Source organism: Trichosurus vulpecula, chromosome 7 (genome assembly GCF_011100635.1).
Source record: "Trichosurus vulpecula isolate mTriVul1 chromosome 7, mTriVul1.pri, whole genome shotgun sequence".
Classification (NCBI taxonomy): domain Eukaryota; kingdom Metazoa; phylum Chordata; class Mammalia; order Diprotodontia; family Phalangeridae; genus Trichosurus; species Trichosurus vulpecula.
In genome coordinates this window covers 127,062,746-127,089,906 of record NC_050579.1, presented here as the reverse complement: position 1 = coordinate 127,089,906, position 27,161 = coordinate 127,062,746, and the positions used below count along the sequence as shown (strand labels likewise).

The 27,161-nt window shown below is 33.4% G+C and overlaps 1 protein-coding gene across 1 annotated transcript in view; it reads left to right on the top strand.

Moving 5' to 3' along the window:
• The window catches only part of EYA4 (EYA transcriptional coactivator and phosphatase 4), a 160,120-nt gene that overhangs the window by 73,650 nt on the left and 59,309 nt on the right, over positions 1 to 27,161 (top strand). Inside the window, exons 2-8 of the mRNA XM_036769391.1 lie at positions 4,672 to 4,796; positions 6,073 to 6,141; positions 15,403 to 15,495; positions 20,577 to 20,643; positions 22,781 to 22,923; positions 23,064 to 23,207; positions 24,671 to 24,750. Coding sequence (XP_036625286.1) covers positions 4,676 to 4,796; positions 6,073 to 6,141; positions 15,403 to 15,495; positions 20,577 to 20,643; positions 22,781 to 22,923; positions 23,064 to 23,207; positions 24,671 to 24,750 — 717 coding nt within the window. The 5' untranslated portion in view covers positions 4,672 to 4,675. The remainder of the gene's footprint in view (positions 1 to 4,671; positions 4,797 to 6,072; positions 6,142 to 15,402; positions 15,496 to 20,576; positions 20,644 to 22,780; positions 22,924 to 23,063; positions 23,208 to 24,670; positions 24,751 to 27,161) is intronic.

The following is a 27,161-nucleotide window of genomic DNA, read 5'->3' as shown; positions in this document are numbered from 1 at the left end:
AAAGTCACTAATTTGAAGAAAATACAGTAATACTTCTTTGAAAAGACTATGTATAATGTGTTATATGTATTATATATGTATGTGTGTGTGTGTGTGTGTGTGTGTGTGTATATATATATATATATATATATATATATATATATATATATTTAAAGAGACATTTTCATCTTAAAAACTCCCATCCCTTTCACCTTATATCCCACTGTCAATGGTTAACCTAAAAGGCAAAATATTGAAGACCTGTTCACATTTGTGGTGATGTAGAGAACTATGAGCTAACATCATAATTCTGCCACTGCCTCATGTTATCCAGTGAACATTTATGTTGTATAAATAGAGAACACATAGGTAAGATGTGTATATTGTATAAATAAAAGGCATAGGTAAGACCTAGCATCTGTTATTAAGGAGATTTTAGTTTATAAGTGCCTAGGGAACAACACTGAAAACATATGTTGTCTACCTCATTTGTTTGACCTTAAATCTGATTTACTGTGTGACTCAGTTACTTAGTACCTGTGTGACCTTGAGCAAGTCACCTAACTGATTTGGGCCTAAATTTTGTTTCTTGGGCTAAATGAGAAAAGGTCTGTGTCCTTTATATCCTATAGCTCCAGTCCAGTAACTATAAGTATTCCCTTCAATGGCTAACCTAATATCCATCCTGCCCACAACCAGACATCATTCAACCAAATCTGAACTCTGAAACACCAAGAAAAAAGTAGGTGTTATAGTCATTATGTTTTAGTAATTGTTTCCTCAGCCTAATTATTGTAACTGGCTTAAACTCTTGATTTTAAGTAAATCACATCATTCCATATGCATTTTTCTCTCTTCCTATGATATGGGGAAAAAATGATAATATTATCCTTATTTTATAGACAAGGAGAGTGAGGATATTAAGAGGTCTAAAGCTAGATGAGATTTCAGAGGTCTTCTATTCCAACCTCATTCATTTTGCAGATGAGGGAACTGAAGTCCACGAAGATGAAGTAATTTGTTCAAATTCAGACTGGTAGTAACTCAGAGGTGAGATTTGAAACTAGATCAAAAGCCAATGTTCTTTCCCTTGTACCATGATGCCTTCTCATGTCTTCCGCCAGGTTAAAGAAGCAGTTCATGGGTAAATACTAGGACCATGATCATATGGCCCTATTAATGGGACGGACTGTGACATTCCCTCATGCTAAGTTCTAGAAACTGTTATCTGGAAAAAATGGGAATGGAGTAATATAAACAATTCTACTCACCTTGCACAGACCTACATTCTTAATTCCAAATTATAGAATTGGACTAAATTTTTTCAAATTATTTTTAATTTATTATTTTTATATAAATTATAAATTATTTTCATTTATTTATAATAAACAAATGGAATGGTTATTTTCTCACAAAGAGGTGTAGTGCCAATGTCATACTCACAGCACCGACAGCAGCTATGAATATGCTGGCATAGTTCTGAACCACAAAATATAATAGAATCTCTTCATTGAAGGCAGAACCAAAACATTTATTCAAACACCAGAAAGCCAAAACTATCATAGCAACAAAGAAATATATACACATTAGCAATGCAGGGGGCCTCGCCGTCCGCAAGCCTTCCCTCTGTTAGGGCCTTCCCACAAGCAAGCACCCTCAAGCAAAATCGCTCCTTGGCTCTCACTCATGCTAGCTGCTGCTCTCCCTCTCCTTCTCCCCCTCCCCTTCCCCCTCTCCCTCTCCCTCTCCCTCTCCCTCTCCCCTCTGACTGCTCTGTCTCACTTCCTCTCAGCTCTGCTCCACCCTTCCTGCTCCACCCCTTCCTATTCCACCCATTCAGCAAGCTCCTCCCACCACAGGGTCGTGTGACTCAGACAGGTCACACAGGCTTATTAATGGATGGGAAAGATCTTCAAACTGCGTTGACAATACATTCAATACATTAACAATACAAGAGGTCAAATAGTTGTTCAATAAATCACACAAGTATGTGTATGCTGGGCTTGGAGTCAGGAAGAACTAAATTCACATCCGAATTGGGACACTTATTAACTCTGTGACCCTGGGCAGTCACTTAACCACTGTTTGCCTCAGCTTCGTCCTCTGTAAAATGGGGATAATAATAATACCTATCTCATAAGGTTTTTGTGAGGATGAGAAAATATCTGTAAAGGGCTAATTATTCAAAAAAGAATTACAGAGTAAGTATAGGCAATTCATTTATATAACTTCATTAACACCATTTCTTACTGGATGAACCCTTAGCTAGTTAAACTTTTATTACCACCAAAAATTGACAGGAAGCTAAAGTGGCCAAATTCAGTGAGGGAACCTGACATTAGAGAATCAGAGTTGGAACTTAAGAGTTTCTTGGAATACTTCAGGAGGGTATTCTCTGCCTCAAAGGAGATTGCAGTCCCTCCCTGGTTTAATAGATGATTTCTGAGAGTTGTTGCAGTCGTAAAATTCCTCTCCCTACACATGATGTGACTCTCTAACCTTAGCTAGATTTCATTGAGAAGGATTCACCTGAGTTCAAATTCAGCTTCAGGCACTTACTAGTTCTGTGACCCTGACCAAGTTATTTATCCTCACTGTGCCTATTTCTAATAAGCAAATTTAGTGAGTTGGACTTGATATCCTGTAAGGTATGTTTCAGCTCAAAATCTATGCTTCTGTGACTCAGAGAAAACAGACATTCATTCCATGATCCTTCCTGTAATCAGAACCTTTCCAAATTAGGGCATTGTTCATTTTCTCCTAAAATCTTCTCCTGTAACCCAGGAACATATCTTCACAATCAGGCATCAGAATATGACCTCAGAGGTGGTATCTTTGAGCATAATTATAAAATCATTCTATATATTAACTGTAAGCATGGTCTTTAATTACCTTGTATTTTAATGACTAATTGATTTTAATAAACCCTCTGACATTGGTGGCATATAATTAAATGTACTTTGGCAAATTTAAAAAGCATTATGCTAGGTTCTGGGAGCTACAAAGATGAGTAAGATATACTCATTGCCTTCAATGGGAGATAAAATTTGCATAAATATCACAATACAAAATAGGATATTAATGCATAGAGAGCTAAAAAGATGAGCTATACATGAGAAGAGGTTTCATTTCCAATTGAATGGATCACAGATAGCTCTATGAATGAAGTGGCATTGAAACTAGAGCTGAAAAGGTGGATGGTACTGGAAAGGCATGTTAAATATATGAAACAGTATGTGCCATAGAGATAAAAAATATATAGAACATGTTGATACATCACTGAGTACTGCAGTTTGACTAGACATCAGCTATCTCTTATCTTGACCAAGGTCAAATAATAAATGTGGATCCAGGGCACAAATTCTGATCTTTGGACACCTAGTCCAGTGCTGGTCTTAGTGTGTAAGTAAAGACACCAAGAAAGCTAACTCTCTTCATCCAAGCAGACAGGGACTATAATCAATATTCTACATAGGCTCAGTTTTAGTTTGTTTCAGTTCAATATCCTTCACATACACCAATCCATACCCCTGAATAATCTTTAGGTTGTAATTTTAACCCTTATCCATGATTTGGTGACAATTGACTAGTCCTAAGAATGACTAACTTGGGAATGGGAATTGACTAACATGGAAATGAAAACGAAAGAGACTTTTGTGATTATAATGATTAATCACCAGTGACCTATTTACGGGAGGGACTTGCTTCTTCTTATGATAAAACAAAGCAGAGGTAATACATTTTACATATCCTGGGATCATATCTTGCCTTTATGAAATGATTACTCTTGCCAATACACATCCTTGTTCATATGGATAATAGATAGACACATAGATATGCCCACATACACACAAACATATATAAATACATACATACAAACACAATACATGTTTGTTTCTCTTCAAAATACCTCATGTAGGCTGTATTCCTATGTAGGCTGTATTCCTATGTAGGCTTATGTGCAGTATTGGTTCCTGAATGATAAATATATTTTGTATTATAAAGGTTAAATGGCACTATATCTTTTAGAGGGGAAAAGGATCTTTTTGTGTAAAAATAAAATTACAATGTTGAACAAATAAATATTATTCTTTCCAATTTGGGATGCAACTTTTACAAAATTATAAAATTTAATTACGTACATTTCATGTTGTAATTTCATTGATGGAGAGAATTTTAGGTGAAGAAATTCCCTCTGCCAGTACAAATCAGCAACTATTCTCCAATTTAAAATTTTAGAGAGTTGTTTCTCTTAAGAAGTTAAAAGACTGTCCAGGCTTAGACAGACGGTATTTGTCACTGACAAAACCTAGGTCTTCATGAATCCACAACAGAGGCCAACCTACTATCTACTGTACTACACTGCCTCTCACAGGTCTGAACCAAAAATGAATTTCTATTTGATTCTTTAAAAATAGACGGGCATTTCTTATTTGAAATACTACTAGCAGCAGTGGTGGTAGAATAAATCAGTTTGAGCCACAGCAGAACATTTTTTAAGGCACAATGATTAAAAAAATTCCATTTTAATCAAACTTCAATTTTCATATCCTTATTATTATGGTACCTAGTAACGGTCCTAACAACTGTAAAATAATTGGCCATATGCCTCAGTAGAATAACATGTATAGGTTATTAAAGAATGATTGCTGAGATTTCAACTTTTTACTGTGCTGCTTCCTGCTCTAACAGGTCTATGGAAATGCAGGACCTAGCAAGTCCTCATACTCTTGTTGGAAGTAGTGATACTCCTGGTAGCTCCAAACTGGATAAATCTAATCTCAGCAACACATCAGTTACAACAAATGGGACAGGAGGTAAGTATATTACCCGGAAGTTGGACAGAATACGAATTTCAATGCTTAGTGTTAGGCATGTGCTAATAAATGAGTAAAGGTCCCCTTAATTAACACCATGTCTCCTCATTAGGCCCAAATATATATTTAAAGAATGTATGATTTATTAATAGGTCAACTCTATTTCTGTTCTTTGTAATCTTCTAAAACTGGAAACATCCAAGGATAATAAAAGACTGGTTCTGCTTCTGAGCACAGCATGTGGCTGGGGGTTCACACTTCATTGTCCTTTTTATATATCCAAAGAGTTCACTTAAGGATGAGAAAAGGGAGTCTTGGACACTGATTTCAAAAAGAGCAGACTTACAGTGCATCCAAAGCATCAGAGTATGGTTTTGAGCTCTGGCTCTGAATTTAATAATAAAAGCTACTAAGAAATTGACTTAACTAGTGTTCAAGATGATTGCTGAAGTGGGAAAAAATTAAAAACAGGTGTTCAAAATTTTCTTTTCAAAGGAAAAAGTTATTTGTTATTTGTTCAAAATAAGGGTGATATTATGCTACCTTTTTTTCTTTAGATATATTCAGTTAGAATATGTGTTATAAGCAACATATAAATAGTTATTACAATAAATTAGAAATTCAAACTGCTCTGAATACAAGAGACTATTGGAAGTGATCAGGTATAGAAAAAAGCCATGAAATGCTTTTTAAAAAAAATTAATGATTATTTATCAGTATAATTTAGTTCTTCCAACTATTGAGGTGGGGGGTGTGCAGAGGAAAATCCAGTGTCTATATAGATAGATTCAATTTTGAAATTATTTTCTGTGTGAAGTTGTGTACATTATAAGTTGCCTGCATTAAAAACTTTCCCACCAAACTCCTTGTAGCTTAGCTTTTTTCTTGTTTATAGATGACCGTTCATCTCTCCATATGTGCACATAATTCCAGTTAATGTCAGTGGGCTTTTCTATGCATATAAAGAGGAAAGACTAGGCCACTTAGTGATGACTTTTAGATTAAGTACGTTTGCATTTAAAACTCAAATCAAGTACAAATATTAGGATTAAAAGACTCTCAAAACATTGGAAACTTGCTTTCAAGGACACTAATAATCATGTGCACATATTTTATTTGAATAAAATAAACCATACAAAATAATACTCATAAAAGCAATGCAGCGCAGTTAAAAGACTTGGCTCAAAGTGCAAAAACACTTACAAGCATTGAAGATTATTCATAGACACTGAGCAGGCCTTCAAACAATGAACCATTATACCATTCCTGTTCTCAGGAGACACCATGACTGTTTTAAATACTGCAGACTGGTTGCTGAGTTGCAGCACTCCTTCTTCTGCAACAAGTATGAGAGACCATGGTACACTGCATGTGTGTGGCTGTGTGGGTTTGCCCTTATGGTTTGTGTCCTTGTTTCTGTTCTATGGCTTGTGCCACTGCTATGTGTTTCATTACTTCTAAGAGAGAGAAAAGAAAAATAAATACATTTTTTGCTTAACAGTTCCCAAATGTTAAACTATTTTTCTACCATAAAATTTATGTTTTTTTATATGAGGATTTTTCAAAATATACCTTAAAGGGCAACTTTTGGAGATATATGTGCACATGTAGTGAGCTTGAATAAACTGACCAGTTACTAATCAGTTAAAAGAGGAGAGGTTTGTTTTTTTTCAGGGTTGGGAGCGGGGCAGAGAGTGATTTTGAACTTTAAACTTTCCTAATGAGACACCCAAGTCAATTTAGAATGTCAAAGAGCTTCTGAAATCCAAAAACATTTTTATTTTGAATTATGAAATCCAAACATAATCCATTAATAAGCTGTATGGCATGAAAGTTAGCTGTTCAGTCATTTTGGTCATGTCTGACTCCTTGTGACCCAATTTGGTGTTTTCTTGGCAAAGATACTGAAGTGGTTTGCCATTTCCTTTTCCACCTCATTTGACAGGTGAGGAAATGGAGGGCAAAAGGGTTAAGTGACTTGCTCAGGGTCACACAAGAAGATGAGTCTTCCTGACTCCAGGACAAGCATTCCATCCACTGCACCACCTAGCTGCCCTACATGAAAGTTAATAGGGTCTTTAAAAGTTAGTGAATTTTATTTTTTTTCTCTATAATTCATCATGATGCCATCTTTAGGAACTATTTTGACGATTGAAAAAAGGAGATGTATATATTGGGAACTGAGTTACACTAGTATTTAAATTAATTTAACTCAGTATTTGCAGTTAGAATGGGCTTAGTTTTCTTTAGGCTTCAGGCTGATGTCAGTGATTTCTTGATTAGAATTTATAAAAATGTAAACATAATTGGTTTCTGATATCTTTTTCTTAGTTTAAAAAATTATTCTATTCTCATTTTTTTTGCTAAAATCATAGTTCTGAATATTCAGCAAAATGACAATAGTTCTAGAGGAAGCATGATATATTAATCTGAATAGGTACAGGGAGTTTCTTCAATGGTAGTTTCCTATAGCAAGGAAATCACACTGGATCTGGTTAAAAATAATAATAATTATGGAACATATATATTTTGCTAATCCATGCCACTGAATCCTGTTTTTGAAGTGAGAAATTGAAATGTATTGTTATTCCAATAATCACTATATTTAAAGTTTTCTTAAAACTCTTATACTTACCTTATAAGGAACACTTGGTTACCTATTTCCCAATGTTAAAATACAGTCATCAACTCATAGCTGTCAAAGATGGTTAACAAAAACTTCAGTTTTCACATATTATAAAAAGAATCTTCTTTATTGTCAATGGCTACATTACATATAAGTTAATCAAGAAAAATGCTAAGGATATATTATGTACCAAAGTTACTACCTGAAAGCCAGAATATGATACTGGTTTTATGAATTCTTAATGCCTCTCCATAAGTGTTTGGGACATACTTTTCCACTTGAGTTCAAATATTTTTAGTTCTCTTGTTAACATCATATTTGAATATGGAAAGCAATGGAGTCACCAGCTAGGGCCGTTGGCCTGGAACCAGAAAGACTGGAGGTCAAATATGACCTAGACAATTGCTAACTATGCAAGTTACTTAATCTCTTTTTGCCTAAGTTTCTATAACTGTAAAATGGGAATAATTATAGCATTTACTTCCCAGGGGGTGTTGTGAGGATCAAATGAGATATTATTATAAAGTGCTTAGCAGTGCCTGGCACATAGTAGGTGCTATATAAATGCTAGCTGCTACTACTACTACTATTATCATTATTATTATTATTATTATTATTATTATTGGTAATGTTAAAATAAAGTTTCTATCAGTAAAAGTTTTGGAATTCTGATTTAAAAGGTTTTCAGTAATTTTCTTCCACTGTCATTTGAGTTGTAAATGTATGAAAATGACTATTTATGCTACTAGCTCTTGCATTATAATTGTAAAAAAATCCATGTAATTAAAAAGACATGCCTTGTGACTATGTCTATCACCTTTCATTTATTCTTAGGTCAATAATTAAATTAGCTCTTTAACTAATTTATTCCAATAGGAGAAATACATAAGGACTGGATTTAGTTTATGTGGATAAGAATATGATATCTCCTCAATCATAGTCATCAAGAATAGAGCAAATAATTGAATTACTTTTTATAAAGTTACTCTCTTGTCAATACTTTTTCACTAACTGGTTGTTCTCAAGAACTCAAATACGTAGTGACAATTATTTTCAAGTGATAAAGTTTTATTTTCCTGGAAGTTGTTTGAATAAATAACTGACCACTTTTGCTAATCAAATATATCAATAAAAGTACTCAGGATAATGGCCACAAAAATGATAGGGTTTTCATTTTTTAACTCTGAAATTTATTATTTGGGGAAGAGGCATATCAAAATTTGACCAAGGACAAATTCGGATTGGTTTCACGTACTTTTTTTTCTGATTTAATTGTACATAATCCAATACAAATGGAGTGTTTTAGAACTTTGGTATTCAAGGAGGTCTCTTGAATATAATTTTTTTTTCTGGGAAAAAATAATGTTACCCTGTACATAGTAGGCCTTTAAATGCTTACTGGGTTGAATCATAAATCTAAGAACAGCTGGGGCCAGTGGTATTAAAATTCAAGAATATCTTAATACTGTTGATACAAATGTTGTTATTTGTGACTATCACAATTTGTCTCATCATTTAGAATGGTATGTCAAATTTAAAACTTTATGATTATTTTTGGAAAGAATAGATACCAAGAGAAAGGTATCTTTCAAGAAAACATATTGACTTAGAATAAAAGTAAAATTGTAGGCTATTCCATTTATTAAGACCACTCACAGTTTAGAAAAATGTTGTTTGTGACCTTGATTTAGTGTTAACATAGTGTAACCACTTTGATTCAACTACCTTTAGAATCTTCTTCAGGACAAAGACTGCTAGGTATTACACAACATGAGTTTGTGGTATGGAGAGATGTCCAGTGGGAAATTTATGTAGGGACTAATCCAATCATCTTGAAAACTCTGACCAATTTAATCCTTGCTCTCCAGAGATGAAAAACTAAAATGTAAATAAATGAATCCAAATGTGGGATTATAGTACCTAAGACAGGCATTTTTTGAAGATAAGGCAAGTTGTCTTTGCAGTCCATTCATCTCAAAAGACAACCTAAGCAGATTGTGGCCAAGTCAAAATGACAGGTCTAAAATAGACTTCAAGGAAGAGGAAGAAAATGCAAAATGATCTCTTCAGTAGTTTCTAAGAGATAGCAATTAACCAAGTCTACAAATTTAATAAGTGCCCCTTCCCACTAACATCAAAGATGTGGCTATATAAAATTGGTTCAACCAATTCATTCTTCTCTGGACTAGACTCTTATTCATGTTAGCTACTTTGTTATAAACATAAGCTGGTTGACAGTGAAAATGTGGTGTAAATTGATGGCTTTGTTGATGGAGACTTTGTATGTAGTATCATACATGTTACATTTGTATTTACAACTACTTCTCACAATCGCATAACTTGCTCAGAAATCATGATGCTGAGTTACCTTTTAATCAGTAATTTTTATCATGTAGAAAATTTCACCCACAAAATTGTCCCTAATAATCATTACTACTCCTGTGGTCATGAAAAAAAGTTTGCTTTTTCCCAATAAACTAAATGATTGATTTGTTAGATGGACAAACTATAAGAGCCATCGAATTTTTATTATAGAATCAGTATGCCTCCTACCTGTTATAGATATGTGTTCTTCTTACAACATTATAGTAGTAAAAAACATTCAGTGTTTTAAAAACATTGTAATCTTTAAAACTGGCATTTTCACCCACTATGGAGATTAACCACAAAAAAATCATGGTACATAAAATACAAATCTAATGAGCCTAGAAGCATGTTTCTAATAAGTTAGAATTGGAAAATGTTTCAAGTTCTGAATAAGTTAAAGAATAAATGATTTTTCCATGACTGAAATGTCCTAGACAATGTATATTTAATAAATAAATATATGAAAAATATTTATAAAATATTTCCTGTGTGCTAAGCACTAAGCCAAGTGTTTGGGATACAAATTCAAAAGCTGATAATCCCTGAAGTGAAGGAGCTTACATTCTGATAGAGAGAAAAATGCATATAAAGGAGTGGTGGCCAGGGACCAATATTTTGGTCTCAAGGTTTCAGAGAGGATGAAGTCATAAGGAGTCATAGGGCAATAGATTGACATACCTTTCTAGGAACAATAACAGAGCTGATTTGATTATAGAATTAAAGTATTTATCAAACTTCAGAGAAGAAATCAGGGAAAGTATACGTATTCATAAAATTTGCAGAAAAGGCTGAAAGAAAATCCATAAATATAATTTTGAGGTATTCTTAGTAATAATAAGTTATTTGGGAAAATATTTCTGTTTTCCCTAATTTAATTTGCTGCCTGTATATTTATAGTTACTGAAAAACAATTATAATTATTTTGTATCAGCTATTAAGACCATTAATATAAATCTAATTTGTATTCTGCTAATTAACAAATAATACAGTTAATGAAGGAAGGTACAATTTAATCATTGTTTTCTCCCATTCTCTTTGCAATGCAATTTTTTGCATTATCTTTATGCAGATAATACCAAGATCTATATTTCAGCCCTAATCTCTCTGTTGAACTTCAGCCCCATACCACCAATTGCCTTTTGCACATTTCAAATTTGATGGCACTCTGGCATTTCAAACAATATGTTCAAAAGAGAGCCCATTATCTTGCCCTGCAAATGCACCCCTTCTCCCAACTTTCTAATTACTGTTAAGGCCACCACTATCCTTCTAGTCACTGGTAAGTAGAATCCTGGTATCATCTTTAATTACTCATTGGCCCTACCATGATATATTCAATTTATTGTCAAATTTTGTTTCTACCTTCATGGTATTTCTCTTACATTGTATAGTGCATCATCACCTCATACCTGGACATTTACAATACTACTACCTCCCTTGCATTGTGTGATCTATATACATTGGCATACTTGGTCTTCCCTACGTATAATACTTCATCTTTTCACTTTCTGTCCCTTAGGCCTGGAATGCCCCCCCCCCCACTCCATTTCCAACTCCTAGCTTCCTTGACTTCCTTCAAGATGCAGCCCAGTTCTTCTTCTTCAGGAGAACTTGCATTCCTTCCTCCCCCTTCCCAAATGAGTTTCTTCTGAGATTACCTTATATTTACACAGTATTTATCTTGTAGATATATAGTTTTTTGTATCTTCTCTCCTCCATTAGAATAGGAGCTTCCTTGAGAAGAGGGATCACATTGTTGTCTTCGTTTGTATCTCAAGTGCTTAGTGCAGGGCCTGGCATATAGTTGGTACTTGATAAATTCTTGTTCACTGACTAAGGGACTGATTATTCAACTATATATACATATATGCACATGTATGTATGTGTGTATATATGTAGTAAGTGTTTCTGGCCCAGCATCCCAGTACCATATAGGATACATCTTCCCCTTAGTGCCCAAGTGTTCCTTGAGAGATTGGAGATAGGTATGTCTCCTTTCTAATATTACTGGCTGTTGTCTCCACCATTCATGTTTCTCTCATTGTTAATCATCAGTGAATAGCATTGCAGTTCTATTTAACAACTTAACATTAGCTTTTAGAAAGAAATATTTACTTCAAAGTTTCAGCAATAATTGAGGTATAAATGTTTCCCCCTAACAACTCGGGGACACATTTGCACATATACCATCTTAGTCTCTGGGAAGGGTAAGCTCAAGTTCCTACATAGAATTGGGTCACCAAATTCGTGTCCCAAAGTAGAACTGCTGTTAGATGAGTCTTCCTCTCAGCTACTGCTGTGTTAGCTCCCAAAGGTCATTCCTGGAAGTCAGTCATGCTCATCTGATGATTGCTGTAGAGCTGGCCACAAAGCTAGAAGGCCAGGACATATATACACTTGTTCTTCTGAGCATTAAAAACATACAACATCAGAAGCTCCAATCCCTTCACCTAGATGGGAAGGAAGAAACTCATAGGCCAAAGACCAAAGTCCATTTAAGAGGGCTAAATTCCAACCTCCAAAGTCCTGTATTTAAACCATTGTCTCTCACCAGATGCCACTGGTGAAGGAGTCCAACCAATCTCACATAGCCAAGAGATTGAGACAAAGAAACTCAGCAGAGGCTGACCCAACCCTTTTAGAATACAATTCTAATTCTGGCTATGCAGCCAATTGAAAATAAAGGCTTCTCCTACCTATGTAATTAGCAGACCAAAATCAGTTACAGGATGTCTATACATGCTCCACAATCTCTCCAAGACATTTCTATCATAAATCATCAGAACTTTTCCCGAAGCAAGATATCTCACCTCTCCCACGTGGGGAATGTCTATAAGCTGAGGATACTTATGTACAGCACATGTACCCCACCCCACTCCCAGTATCTATATCTATATGATAGACATGTACACATATATGCAAACACACACACCTATATGTATGTGTGTATAACTATAATACATTCCAAACATATATGTGTGTATATATACACACACACATAAAATATTCATATATACATACACAGAGTTCCTTTCCCATCCTCACCATTAAATTAACCTTCCTTTTAGTGTTCTTGTTCCACTGTTTTAAAAATACCATATAACTTTGACAATATAACTGAGTCACAAACATACACTCCTGATATGTCAAAAATCTTTATAGACCATAAAATCTGTGATAGCTTTGGGTGAGATTTCAGGTTTCCATATATTAAATGAAAGGGGTAGAATTAGGTGATCTCTCTTTAGTCCTACAACTCTGTTAAGTTTCAAAGAAAACACTAATAGCTGCAACTTAAAATTTTTTAATACTTTTGAAAAACACATATTTCAGAATAGTGAATACATTTTGGTGTTTTGCTGCTATGTCCATAGGCCCCACTCCACCCCTGGAACAATGAATCTTCTTTGGCCAAAGGCAATTTGCCATATATAATCTTGACTATTTGGAGGAGGTGCCTTGTAACTAGTATGAGTATATGAGTAATGTACAGTTAAGAAGGGAAACATAATCACATGGGTAATCTAGGTATTTTTAAGCTCTATGAAGTGGTTTTTGTTTCCCATACCATCAAGTAAGCACACATATAATAAGTGGAACATTCATTACCAATAGCTCATTCCTGATGCTTTTTATTTCTTCAGAAAATAAGGAATAGTAATTCTCATTGATTCCTATTTTAAAAAGGCAAATATTGCTATCCCTCTCCTACAGATGTCATAATGCTTTGCTTAAATCCAAAGAGGGCCAAAATTAAAAATTCCTGGGTAACATTTCTTGACTAGGTTTTGCTGATCACATATTTTACTTTTTGTTACAAATATCAAATGTTGAAGAATATGTTGCATCAAAGAGGATAGCCATTCTGCCTGTGTGTGTCCATCTGTGTACATCCATAGGGTTAGTCCGTACAGCTGAAAATCCTAGTTAATTGAAGATCCTAGCATCCGAGTAGGATCACACCCAACCTGTTAGTTTATCAATTGACTTCCTTTTAAACATTTCAAGATGAAGTTCTGAAGGAAACAAAAAACAATCCATCCATACTTTCTAATATGTAACAATTTTCATGGTTGGGAAAGTTTTTTTTTTTTTTTCTGATCACGCATTCTCAGTTTCCATCATTGTTGAATCTTTAATGAAAGTGAAAAAGAGTCATCATCCTCCAAAATATAAATCTCCTCTGTTCCTGAAAATTTTATACTTGCCCTGAAGAGGAAAAAGAAGTCCTTGCCTTCAAGGAGTTATATTCTAATAGAGAGGACAACATATAAAAAGAAACTGAAAAATTGGGGGAAGGGAAGAAGGCATCCTCACTGGAAAGTTGGAGAAAGTCTGGATAATTAGGAGTGGAGCCCAGAGAGGAATGAAGGCATGATTGGATTAGGTACTTTCCTAATAGAGTTTCTGGAAGAAACCAGTCAATTAGAGGAAGAGACCACAGAGGCAGAATCTTCTACAAGTTCTTTGTGCCACTCAGATTGCAGATAAAAATTTTTTCTTCTTACTCCAGTACTGATTTGATTACTTCTGACTCTTTGGAAGGATTGCCTAATTGTTGCTGTGCATATCCCTTAGGATTACTTTTCTAATAGAATAGCATTGTGTGTGTGTATATACATATATATATATATATATATATATATATATATATATATATATATATATATATATATATATACTTGGTTATATTCAACTATTTCTCACCTTGTATTCCCACAATTTATTGCTGCTGCTAGACCATGTTATTCACTTTGTGACACAATGATCTCAAGGGTGCTAAATGGAAAATTATTCACAAACATTCAATTTTTGTTTTTTCTGCCTTGACATTTTCCAGGACCTTTTCTACAATAATAAAAATATGGCAGAATCTTTATACTTCAACACATGTATATGTTGTGTACATGTCTACAACAATGTCTTTAATATTCCTCTCTAATAAATATAGCTGATAGAGCTGGGAATTTGTGATACACTTTAACACCCATACAACAGAATTTTCCAAACCATATGCCTATATAGAAATTGTATACCAGGATACACAAAATTGCATATTGCATCTAAACCTCAATATTTGTTATTAAGTTGTGTGGCTACTTAGTCTCTCCTAGAAACAGGAAATAAATTGGTATGGAATAAAATATAATTGCCTTCCTAATGCATCAATTAGTCCTCAGTTCAACATCTTTATGTAGTCTTATTTTATTCTTGTGCTTTTTAATGGGCTTATTGGAAAGACCAAAAAGCATCTTTTGATCATGAGTAAGATTGAACAGAGAGGAGTGACCAAATATTTCTTCAATCTCCTAACTGCAAATTCAGTGTGTCAGTGGTTGCACTAAGAATTAAACTGTGTGATTTTGTTTTACTTAAAATCAGCTACCTTTCAAAGCCAGGTTCTTGAGGAAATTAGTCTAGCCAAAGTGTTTTGAATTAAATTCTACAAATAAATGCATGCTTTAGAAGATGAATTAACAAGACCTTATCAAATTCTTATTTTTTTTTCCTTTGCATGCACATGCTAGCTAGAAAATCTCACTGTCAAACTGGGATGAGATCTTGTATAAAAATTTAGAAGTAAAACTCATGTCTGCTTATTCTTCTACATAGTGTCTCTTCTTGCAGTCAAAACAGAGCCCATGAACAGCAGTGAAACAACCACAACAACTGGAGATGGAGCGCTTGACACTTTTACTGGGTCAGGTAAAGCCTTAAGCTCATGTGTTGTTATGTACACATTGGCATATTCATCATCCTTTCTCATGAATAAGCCTCATAAATACACCAGTAGCTGCAGCTGTTAAAATATTTAGAATCATAAATGTTACTTTTACAAAGTAAAAAGAAAAAGAAACACTTCCCTTTTAAAGAAAAACTTACTGGTCATAAATCCATGTTTTTAAGAATTATACCTGGTTCTACAAAAAGGTTTTAATTAAAGTAGAATTTTGTGTATTTTGGATAACTTTTTTTTAAAAAATTAACATTGTAACTCTCATGACAATGAAATAATCATAGGTGGTTTTGGTAGTAATTATTGTACATAAAATTTTATTAATTTAATAAGTGGTTTGTGCTAGCCATAAACTTTATCCCTCCAGCATTGATAGTTAAATTATATAAAAATTGCCTTCTATCCATGACTGAGAATGTAAAATTATCCATTTGATTCTCTCTAAGTAACCTCGTTTCCTCTGTAGATTTTTTTTTTAAATTCCTCTTTGTAAGCAGCTGAGTGAAAAGTATTAAAGGTTAATGGACTGCAGGAAAGCACATGTTGCTTGCATTAGAACATTAAATTGGATAGTGCTACCTTTAACATTAATGCATCAAGGAGAACAATAGTATAACTGTAAACATCAGCCCATTTTAAATGTAAATTTCTATGTAACTCCCAGCAGGTAGGCAAACAACTTAGTCAAAAGTTTTACAAAGGAAAGTTAAAATACTCTGCCGCTCATTTAGTTCTTTCTGGAAGTAATGGATTTTTACATTGCCTAAGAAGGCAAATATTTAACATATAAAGCATTTAAAGTAATAGAATTTGGCTGGGTGTTATGTGTGTGTGCATTTGTATCTATATAGAGTAATGTGTTTGTGTGTGTGTGTGTGTGTGCACATGCACGTATATTTTAATGTGCTTATACTTTATGCCATGAAAATTTAGCTACATTCTTCAAATAAAAGACCTAATAACATATTTTTGTAGCTAGTAGATATAAATGATATTCACCAAATTTCAGTATCAAAATAAATGGAGACTCATATTAATTAGTGTACACATATTCATTAGTGGCAGAAGCCGCATGAGAACCAGGCCTTCTGACTCTAAACCCAGTGTTCTCATGAGTAGATTGTTCTACATAGCTAATGTTAACTTGCCCAGAACACTGGGCAAGAAGTTAGGGAAACTTGAGATGAATCCTTCCTCCAACATTTACTAACTATACAAACTGGGGCAAGTTACTTAATTTCTATTTACCTCAGTTTCCTCATCTCTAAAATGGGATTAAAAGCATTTACCTCCCAGAGCTGTTGTAAGTACAAAATAAGCTAATATTTATAAAGCAATTTGTAAATCTTAAAATACTAAATGTTAGTTATTATTGTTATTATTAAGGTTGCAGAAGAAAATTCTGTGTCCCAAAAATACATTGAAAGTAGATGTTAGAAAATCAATTAAAATTTATAAAAACACAAAGATATAGCATGCATGCAAATAGCATAAATCATGTATGCTATGTATCAATCCATGATGTTTTGTATAGCCCAATAAGCAATTAATGTAGCATTTTCTACTACTGAAAAACATTAATATAATCCCTAAACTAAGCAAATATGCATGCAAATAATCTGAAAGAAAGGAAGGATGAAATTATAGAGTTGATGATATAATTAAATAGCATCTTAAGTCAGTTAAGAGAATAATACCATCCTATAATAACATTAATTATCAGAATGTTTTCTATGGAAATTAACTAATCCAACACACTCATTTTCAAATGAGGAAAAAGGGGCTTAGAAGGTTAAAGTTAATAGCTGCAGATAATTTACTGATATCTCAGTAAGTGCTTATTATCAACTTACTGATAGTTCAATGGCAGAACCAGGTCTGATTCCTTAACCTGGTCCTTTCATTGTTCTATCGTTCTACATGAAATTGTGTTACGATTGACAGATAAATGTGTATGATCTGATGATGCATTAAAATCTTATGATCAGAGTCCTTGACCTATACTGCCTCTTAGTATACTTCACCAATATAATTTGGTATCACAACACCAAAAACATTTAACTTTTTATTTTATTTATTTGTTTTTATTTAACTATTTATGATAATGATGATTCACTTATATAGTACTTTACAATTTGCAAAGCATTTTTCTCATGACAGCTCCTTGAAGAATTATAAGTATTATCCCCATTTTACTTATGAAGAAACTGAATCACAAAAAGGTTCAGTGAATTTTTGATAGTCATACACCCTCCTAAGTGATGGAGGTAGAATTTATATAACCTTGAACTTGTAAGACATCTGCCTCCAAAGCTGAAGGTATTAAAGGGAATTTATTGAATTCATTTTCAGAATATATTAGTCAAGGGGTAAGTTTACTCCCTTTATTTGATAACAAGGAATTTCATTATGTCCAAAAAAATCATGAAGGCAATGGTCAGTGTCCCAGGGCCAATCACTGGCAAATGTGAAATAAAGACATTCTCTTAAAGTGATGCTCACTATTGGCAGAATTATCTGAGTACACCCTCAATTTGGACAACTTATCCAAGTAGATGCTTGACTTGATGAAGTCACATACCTAGGATCACATTAATTTTAGGCCCTTGTATTAGTTACCCTTATGTCTGGAAGAAATAGAACAAAGTATGTTTGCCTTTTCAAAAGATTATATGTGGCTTTTGCCCATCTAACAACACTTAACATGTAAACATCTTATTTTTAATCAGGCAAAAGAAAAGTTAACTATTCAGATTACAAACAAAGAAATTTGTAATACTTCATATATTTTAAGTTAGATTATTTATAATCAGGTCTTCTAACCATCAATCAACAACAAGCATTTATTAAGTACTTACTATGTCTCCAGGCACATTACTAAGCACTGGGGAGACCAAAAAAGAAAAAAAAAAAGAAAAAAGAAGTAAAACTAGCCCTTGCCCTCAATAAGCTTACAATTTTGATGGGGGAGAACATGTACATGAATTGATAATATAGACACTTCCAGAATAGGTGAAGATAACTTTAGGAGGGAAACATCAGCAGGTGGGGGGTCCTGGAAAGAACTGTTGTAGAAGGTATTGTTTAATCTGAGTCTTGATACTTCTGTGGGAACATTTTTAAAATGGTGTCTAGATTCACAAACTAAAAGAAAGAAAAGCAGAGTCATCTTTAATTTCAATATGTGGGATTGCTGTGATATATGTGAATGTATATATGTAACGATATACAAACATTACTGATATCTTGCTTTGGGGAAAAAAGGGCAGTTCACTTAGCTGTCGTTAAATTTCTATCCATCTATCCTTTGCCACAGCTTTGCAGTAAAACCTCACATTTTCCAAAGCTGAGAAAAATGGATTTTTAAAACATATAAATTTCAAATTTGCCAGAGTTTAGTCGTTGAGGCAAGTGGGTATAATGATGTTTCATCTGTTCATATTTTTGGTTAAAAAATGTCAGAGACATAATTAGAGGAGGGTTAAAATTTTCTCATGTGACTCAAATAAGCTAGACTTGAATTTTCCATGGCAAACTATTATGTGATGTTTACTAAGTTCCCACATTATGGAACACACAGCTTTTTTTCTGAAATGAGTTCAATTGATAAATCTTAGCCATTTTAAGTGCTTAATAATAAAAAATAACCTGAATAAGGCAATGGTTCTTTTACTTTAAATTGCATAAAACACCATGTATGATTGTTGTTGTTTTGCTGAAACTGTTACTATTAAATCAAAATATCATTGACCAACATTTATTGATGTTCAAATCTGATTCAAAGAGTTCTTGGAAGGGTTGATTTTGTATCATTGCTTTAAAAACTGTTTAAAATGTACTTTAAAGATTCAGGACACAAAAGTTAAAACAGTGCCTTAAACCTGTTAAATTCTACATGCTTATAAAGCAATAGATCACAAGTTCCCTTAATGATATTTGGATGTAGAAATATATCATGTTTCATAAAATAGGTAGGAACCTAAACCTATTTGTCACTTAAACAATTCTGAAGGTTTGGTTCTGGTATTATTATGAACAACGTAGGAAGGATTTAGTACTTTGAAGTATAACTATGATTGATTAGACTAAAGTAATTCCAGTGCTACACTGTGTACTACTTTAATCTTTTTGAAAAGTGAATGAACAGCAGATGGCCTAATAAAGACACTCTGTATTTTTGCCCAGTATGGATTTGCTCTGAAGGGATTGGTTCAACACTTTAGTGTACATATATTTGGAATACATCTGTCTTAGTCAAGACAGATGGCTAAAGGGAAGAGAAACTTCCAAACTACCGGAATTAGTCCAGTTTGGGTCAGTATTCATGGACGAAATGTAAATAAGATCTGACTATCACACTTTAAGCTCTTCTTGGAAGAGTATTTCTTTTGATGGGTTAGAGATACCACGGTAAAGGTGACTACTGCTATATTATTAAAAGTTTGTACTTTTATTTTTTTTTAATGTTACCACTGCTATTACATTAAAATGTTGTATGTGCGCTTATGGCTAAAGGATGATTTTCGCTATCCTAAATATTAATCCCCTACATAATGAATTAAAATGACAAGGCAAAACTGGATATAACTGAATCAAAATTTGAATGTTAAAAGCTTAACATTTGTAAACTTCAACTTGGGGGAGGGAATTGGATGTTGGAATAGATATACGCATGAAGCTCTGTTTGCTGCCCCTTCATTTGATATTAAAATCAGTATTTGTAATGAGTTATAATATTTTCTGCTTGTGAAACTTCAAAGTTTGCTGCCACAGAAATCTATATTGACTTCAAATGATGTGTCTGTGTTGCTTTCAGAAAACATTTTCCCATGGGAGAGAAGCTTATTGGAGAGTTTGAATGCATGTGTTCAGTGCTGGTATTAAAAACCACTAAGTCAAAAAAAATTGAAGAGTATTGTTACTTGTGATACCAAATATTGCTCAAATAAATTTCAAATACTAATACTTATTTCATTAAAATTGTTATCATGTATCTTAATGAGATATATTTATGTTGCAACTTTTTGTATTATTTTTTTGTGTCTTGCAGTAATAACAAGTAGTGGCTACAGTCCCAGATCAACACATCAGTATTCCCCACAGTTGTATCCCTCCAAGTAAGTGATCACTTTTCTTCTGGAGCGTCAAAGCAAATAACCAGAATTATTTTATGATTTTACAAAAATCTCTATAGAGTACAAATGACAGATTGTTTGGTAGGCTAACTACAGATGAAGGTTCATCCAGTTCTATCTGAGCAAATCTTGTTTTGGAAATGTTAATTTCCATATTGTCCTAAGAAAAGTGATAAATTCTGGTAGATGATACAGTTTTTACAAAAACAGATTCAACACTGGCATGCCATATTTAATTGAATTTAAAGACATAATGTTTAAGCAAGCATAAACATCTCTACAGTTACAAGTTCAGACTTTACTGGTTGAATTATGAACATTTGGTGAAGACTAGATATTTTAAAATATTATTGGATTGAAACATTGTGTCAGATTTTTATTTATGCTTCATTCCCTGAGGACAGTTTGTATTTTGGGGGAGTGGTTTATAATTGTTTTGCCAGACTTATTCAGGTATATTCCACGTATACTAAGTTTTAACACTATTTAAGAGATAAATATAGATTTGTCTGGAAACAACTCTGTGTTCCCAGGCTTTGGATTTTATGCATACACACACACACACACACACACACACACACGTAATGTATCAATATAAATTCACTATGACTATTTTCTAAGGAAGTAATAATACAGCTAAATAAAAGTTGTCATTTTCTTAGGTAGATATGAAGGATTGCATAATCAAATAGAGTCATTACCCTTAAGGGGGAGCAGAATAAATTGTAATGCAATTCTTTAACTTTTCTTTTGTCTCACACTTCAAGTATTCAGTTGCATGTGTACCTAGGGAATGGAAAAGTTAGGCGAAACAGACTTTTGGTTTATACATAGCTTAGGCATGTGACTTCATTCCATAAGGCTTTTTGACATGCACTTATTTGAGGCAATTTATCATAATGCAAGATTAATATTACTTTTTTTTACTTTAAGGATATGAAATTTTATGCATTTCCATATATAGAGATGTACGCACTCTTCATATATTATCCATGGGAAGTTTTTGATGTAAAACATTAATCTTAATTTTTGTTTTAAACAAAACTTAAGCAGTTGAAGAACTACATTTTTTATTTTAATGACCTTTTTTTTTAGAATTTATAAAATAATTCTAATCTAAAGACAAAATATATAGTTTTAATATTGCGGGGTGAGGGTGAATAATATGCTCATTAAAGTTTACAGTGTTGTTGCTTTGGACTTTTTGGTTAACTTTTGGTGTGTTTACACAATGAAAGTTGCAATCCTAAAAGTGGGAAGCATTTAAGGTATTACACTGTGTGACCATGACCATATCACTCAATTCATAGCACCAACTTCCTGTTTCATGTAAATGAAATACAATGCATGCTTAATATGAAGAATTATTAAGTCACTGCCAATGCTGGTGACACTTTCCAAATATATACCATGAAACTTAAGCCAGACAGAAATAACTATTTTAAGATTCTAAGTAAGAATAATATATGTGTGTGTGTATGCATATATAATCTCTTAGAACTAGAGGGAAACTTAGAAATCATCAAGTCCAAGAACCCCATTTGTCAGACGAGTAAACTGAAGCCTAGGGAAGATCAGAGATTTGACAAAGATCACATAGCTCATTTGTGGCAGAGCTAGGACTAGAAATCAGTTTGCCTGACTTCTAGTCCGCTGCTCTATCCACTGCGCTACAAAATAGACAATTAGATTATGGATTGTTGATCAGCATTTCAGTTGTGTCTGACTCTTCATGACCCCATTTGGGGTTTTCTTGGCAAAGATACTGGAGTGATTTGCCATTTCTTTCTCCAGGTCATTTTACAGATGAGGAAACAGAGGCAAACAGGGTTAAAATTACTTGCCCAGGGTCACACAGCTAGTAAGTGGAAACTGAGGCAAACAGGGTTAAAGTTACTTGCCCAGGGTCACAGAGCTAGTAAGTGTCTGAGGATGAATTTGAACTCAGACCTTCCCAACTCCAGGCCAGTGCTCTATTCATTCTATCACCAAGCCACGCAAAATAAAGAGATAGATTCCCATTTGGAATTTTAAAGGCTTTATTATTTGAAAATTGATAAGCTGTCTTAATGAACATCAGTCTTTGTTGCCACAGTAATGCTATTTTTCTGATATTTAGGCCCTATCCACACATTCTTTCTACACCAGCAGCTCAAACAATGTCTGCCTATGCCGGACAGACTCAGTATTCAGGAATGCAGCAGCCAGCAGTGTACACAGCCTACTCACAGACAGGACAACCTTACAGCTTACCTACTTACGGTATTTTGCATCTTATTTCTGTTTTTTCATTATAAGTGGGAGACTCTGCTAGTTGGTAATTTATTTTCTCGTTCCATCTGCAACAGAGGATTTTAATAAGTTAATTATTAAATTGCTTTGAATGTTAATTGCTCACCCAGATTTAGGTGTGATGTTGCCAGGCATCAAGACAGAAAGTGGACTTTCACAAACCCAGTCACCACTACAGACGGGGTGCCTCAGTTACAGTCCAGGGTTTTCAACCCCCCAGCCAGGCCAAACACCCTATTCTTACCAAATGCCAGGTGAGTAGCTATGTGCTAACCACAGTAGAAGATGACTTCATAGGTTGCAGACTGGAAATAAAGTCCTTGATAGAAGGAAATTTTCTATGGTGTTTGCAAAAGTTCATCACAAAAGATAAGGAACAGATAGAAATATAAGGAAAAGCTTTAAACATACCTTGTGAAAACTGATCTAGTCTAAAGTTTAAAAGTATATGACATCACCCTGATCCCAAGTCCAGGCAGAGTGTTCTCCAAACCAGTGATGAAAAAATTATCCATTCAATCAACACTTTCAGTATCCATTGGGGGCTCTCTAAAATATTCTTAACAGAAATGATTATTTTTTTTTTTTACTATTTACTAAGTCCCAAATGCTCTTTAGTTAGCTCCAAAATTGGATTGGCAATTTTGAGCATATTTTTACAATAATCAGTGAATATTGATGTATGTAGCTTTTTTTTCCTTGGTAAAGTAATTTTATCCATAATGTAATATCTGATAAGTAGGAATTTCCATTTTTTTTCCTTTCACAAATATTCAACTCTGTCTTGTTTTATAAATATCATTTGATTTTTATTTTAGTGTCCATAATATCTGAGATTTTTTTTCTTTTTTTAAGGGAGGGCGATTCTGGTTATTATGCGGTACTAGCAAAAAGAAACTGGTAGTCAAGTGGAAATATTGTTACAAAGGAATTTATTTTTATTTTCTTCAATGTTAGTTTTGAATTTCAAATCATGTAAATGGAGATACTAATTTTTGACTGATCTCTGTATTTAATAGCTGATTCAACAATTAGTTAATTAAGCTGTAAAAAGTCAGATTGATATGACTAAAGTTAATTGTTTGAACGGTCTGCTTCTCTCCCTTCCTCTCTCCTCCCTGTCTTTTCTTTCTGCCTTTTTTTCTCCCTTTTTATCTTTCTCTCAACTCTAAATTTGTTGCTGTTTTTATTTCCGCACTTCTTACTAGACAAGAACCACAGAAATAATTAATTGGATAAAGCATCCATATTTGGTGTTTGTAGTCAAAATGGGTATAACATATAAATATGTTTTTGTATAGTGATTTAGGGCTTACGATTTGTCATAAACAATCTCATGTGAGTCAGTACCTTGGAGCTTAAAGTGTTTTAGGATCTATGAACTTTTAAGCCTTGGAGGAATTTTTTTTCAGTGATAACACAGTAGAATTCCCAAACTCATGCTTATGAATAACACGATAGACACTTTATGTGGATGTAATAAAAACATATTTTAAAATATTTTCTTTAAATTTGCTTTTAGAAAATAGCACCAAAAAAAAATAACCCACTGTATAGAAAATAACACCAAAGCTGGGAGTGTTTCCTTTTGTTACGTAATAGAAGATTACAAATAATCATTGATGTCTTAACTAAAATTTGTGTTGTTTTTAAGTGAAATATTTTCACATATGCTCTAAAAATTAATTTTTAAGTATAGTTTATTCTTTACTCCTAGGTTCTAGTTTTGCACCATCATCTACTATTTATGCAAATAATTCTGTTTCCAATTCAACGAATTTCAGTAGCTCACAGCAGGTATGAATAAAAAAAATTAATCAATATTATATGTTTAATGAAAATTCTTCAGGTCACAAAATAGCTGCATATTAATATTTGATTTGCCTTCTTACAAATGACTTTTCAGTATAATAAAATTTCTGTTATTTGAAATCCTGAGGAATGGTTTTGTTCTTGGTTGCAAAGATTTTAATCTGTGTCCAAGGGTTTCTACTATTAAGACACAAAACTTTGTTATTTTATTCATTTTAATTCAAATTTTTTTTCCAGAATTCATTATATAGCCCCTTGACCTCTTAAGTAGTGAACGTGGATCACAATTTAGATTTTTTTGATATCCCAGGGTTATTATAAATATGATTTATTGTGCTAGACCATAACTCTCTGGCTCCATTGTTCTCCTCCTATGTTAGCAGGCTGTTAACTGTCAGTTCTCAGGCAAGTTGGAGTGGGTGCCTTTAACATTCCCCCTCATTCTAATTTGTTGCTACTTGTCTGCCATGGATTTAGAAAAAAAATTCAGTTTTGTTAGAATTTGGGTAAATCAAGAGTAGATAGGCTCAAAGTGAAGGCCTAACGAGCCCTCTTTCTAAGCGAGAATCTGAGGGATGGTCTTTGTAAGTGTAAGGAATTACTGATATCCATTTTGTTTGTGTAAAGGTATTTTTGTTTGTTTCTTTGATTCCTGGTTCCGAGGTATGCTTGCAGTCATAGAAGCTGTCAGAAAAATGAATTTCAAATAAATGAAATATTACTATATGCTAGAATGATTTTATATAAAATGTATATATGTGTGTACATATATACATATGTACACATATATATACATATATATATGTATAAACATACATATATATGTATATATATATCATTAGAATTGGTAGTGATTGTATCCTAGTTAAGGCTGTAACTTACCCTCGACTCAGTAAATGGTTTTTAAGAATTATCATAGCTTAAAATTTCACCACACTATGGTCATCTTGAAGATGAGTATCTCCAAATTAAATAGGCTAGTACTCAGATGACAGACATCTCAGGCCAATAACTCAAAACTTATTCTTGTTGTTTGTTGTTGCTGAATATGTTGCTGTTTCCATCTTAGTACAAGCTGCCAGAGCTTGTATTTTGCTGGCATGAACTCAGAGAACCCAAGGTGGCCTCCAAGTTTAAGTGAAGAGTTGGAGTAGGCCTTTAGTGTAGACTTTACTGGACTTTTGTGTAGTTATTGTCATATTAATGTGTTTGAAATACTTCCATAGTTTTTCACCTTCCTATTACTAACATAATTATTTCTGCTGCTTTCTAAGGAATTATTTTTATTATTGTAAAGATGATTACAATAACATAGAAATCATGGATATGAAAGAAAATTAGGGAACACATGTATTTAGGACATGGCTAACAAATTGACTCATTCTACTTAACTGCACTTATTGTTTGAAAGAGAGGGCTATGTTTTGTTGTGGTGGTTATTCTTTTTATTGGTTTGGTTTGGTTCTTTTTGTTTGTTTTTGTAAGGGTGAGATAGTAGAGAGGGAGAGGCACTCATTGGAAAAGATAATGATATATAAAAAGAGTAAAATTTAAATTATGAAAATATAAAGAGAAAATTATATTAATTAAAGACATATGAAAATAGTATTTAAGTAGGTTTTTCCTACATTTAGGAGAATGTAATACATTCAAAATAAAATTTTAAATCAAATGTGAAAGGACAATCTAAAAGTAATTGTCATAAAAGAGCTGAATAGAGAAGTTTGTAATAACCCCCTTCCTTTTTTATTCTATAGATATACTTTCCAATAGGAAAGAGAGAAAATCAAAACCATTCTATGTGCCTTAGACCTATAGTCAAAAGTTAGGATCATTACTTGCAAAAATAGCCTCAGAAAGATAAATGTTTGAACATAGAGGCCTTTGTTTAATGAAACAAAGGTCTCAGGAAGTATTCCGATTGTGAGAGATTAGACCTGAGGAAGTCTTCAAACATGGTCCTCTCATTCGTCTACCCTTTTATTTCCTCTTCGTTTTGCTATCAAAAAAAAAATACTGGGAGATACTTAAAGTGTCTGCTTGGAAAGTGAGAAAGGAAGTCACATTCCTTTGTATGGATAAGGATCTCAGGTATTTTTGGATAGATTATGCAGACCCTCAGGGCTTTTTAAACTCCTCCCTTGCTTCCCTCTCTTCCAAGGGTCTGTCTATTAGAATTGCTGCCCAGGATAGTTAAGCACCTTTCAGTGTGGAAGATGCCTACCAAAAAATATCTTTACTCCAACAGGCTTAATTTGAAATATAATGATGTGGAGTAATAGAGTACATGTATAGAGTACATATAGTGTAAATACTAATGACCCCATTTTACACATGAACAAACTGAGCCCCAGAAAGGTTAAATAACTTGTCTATGATCACTCAGGTAATTAGTT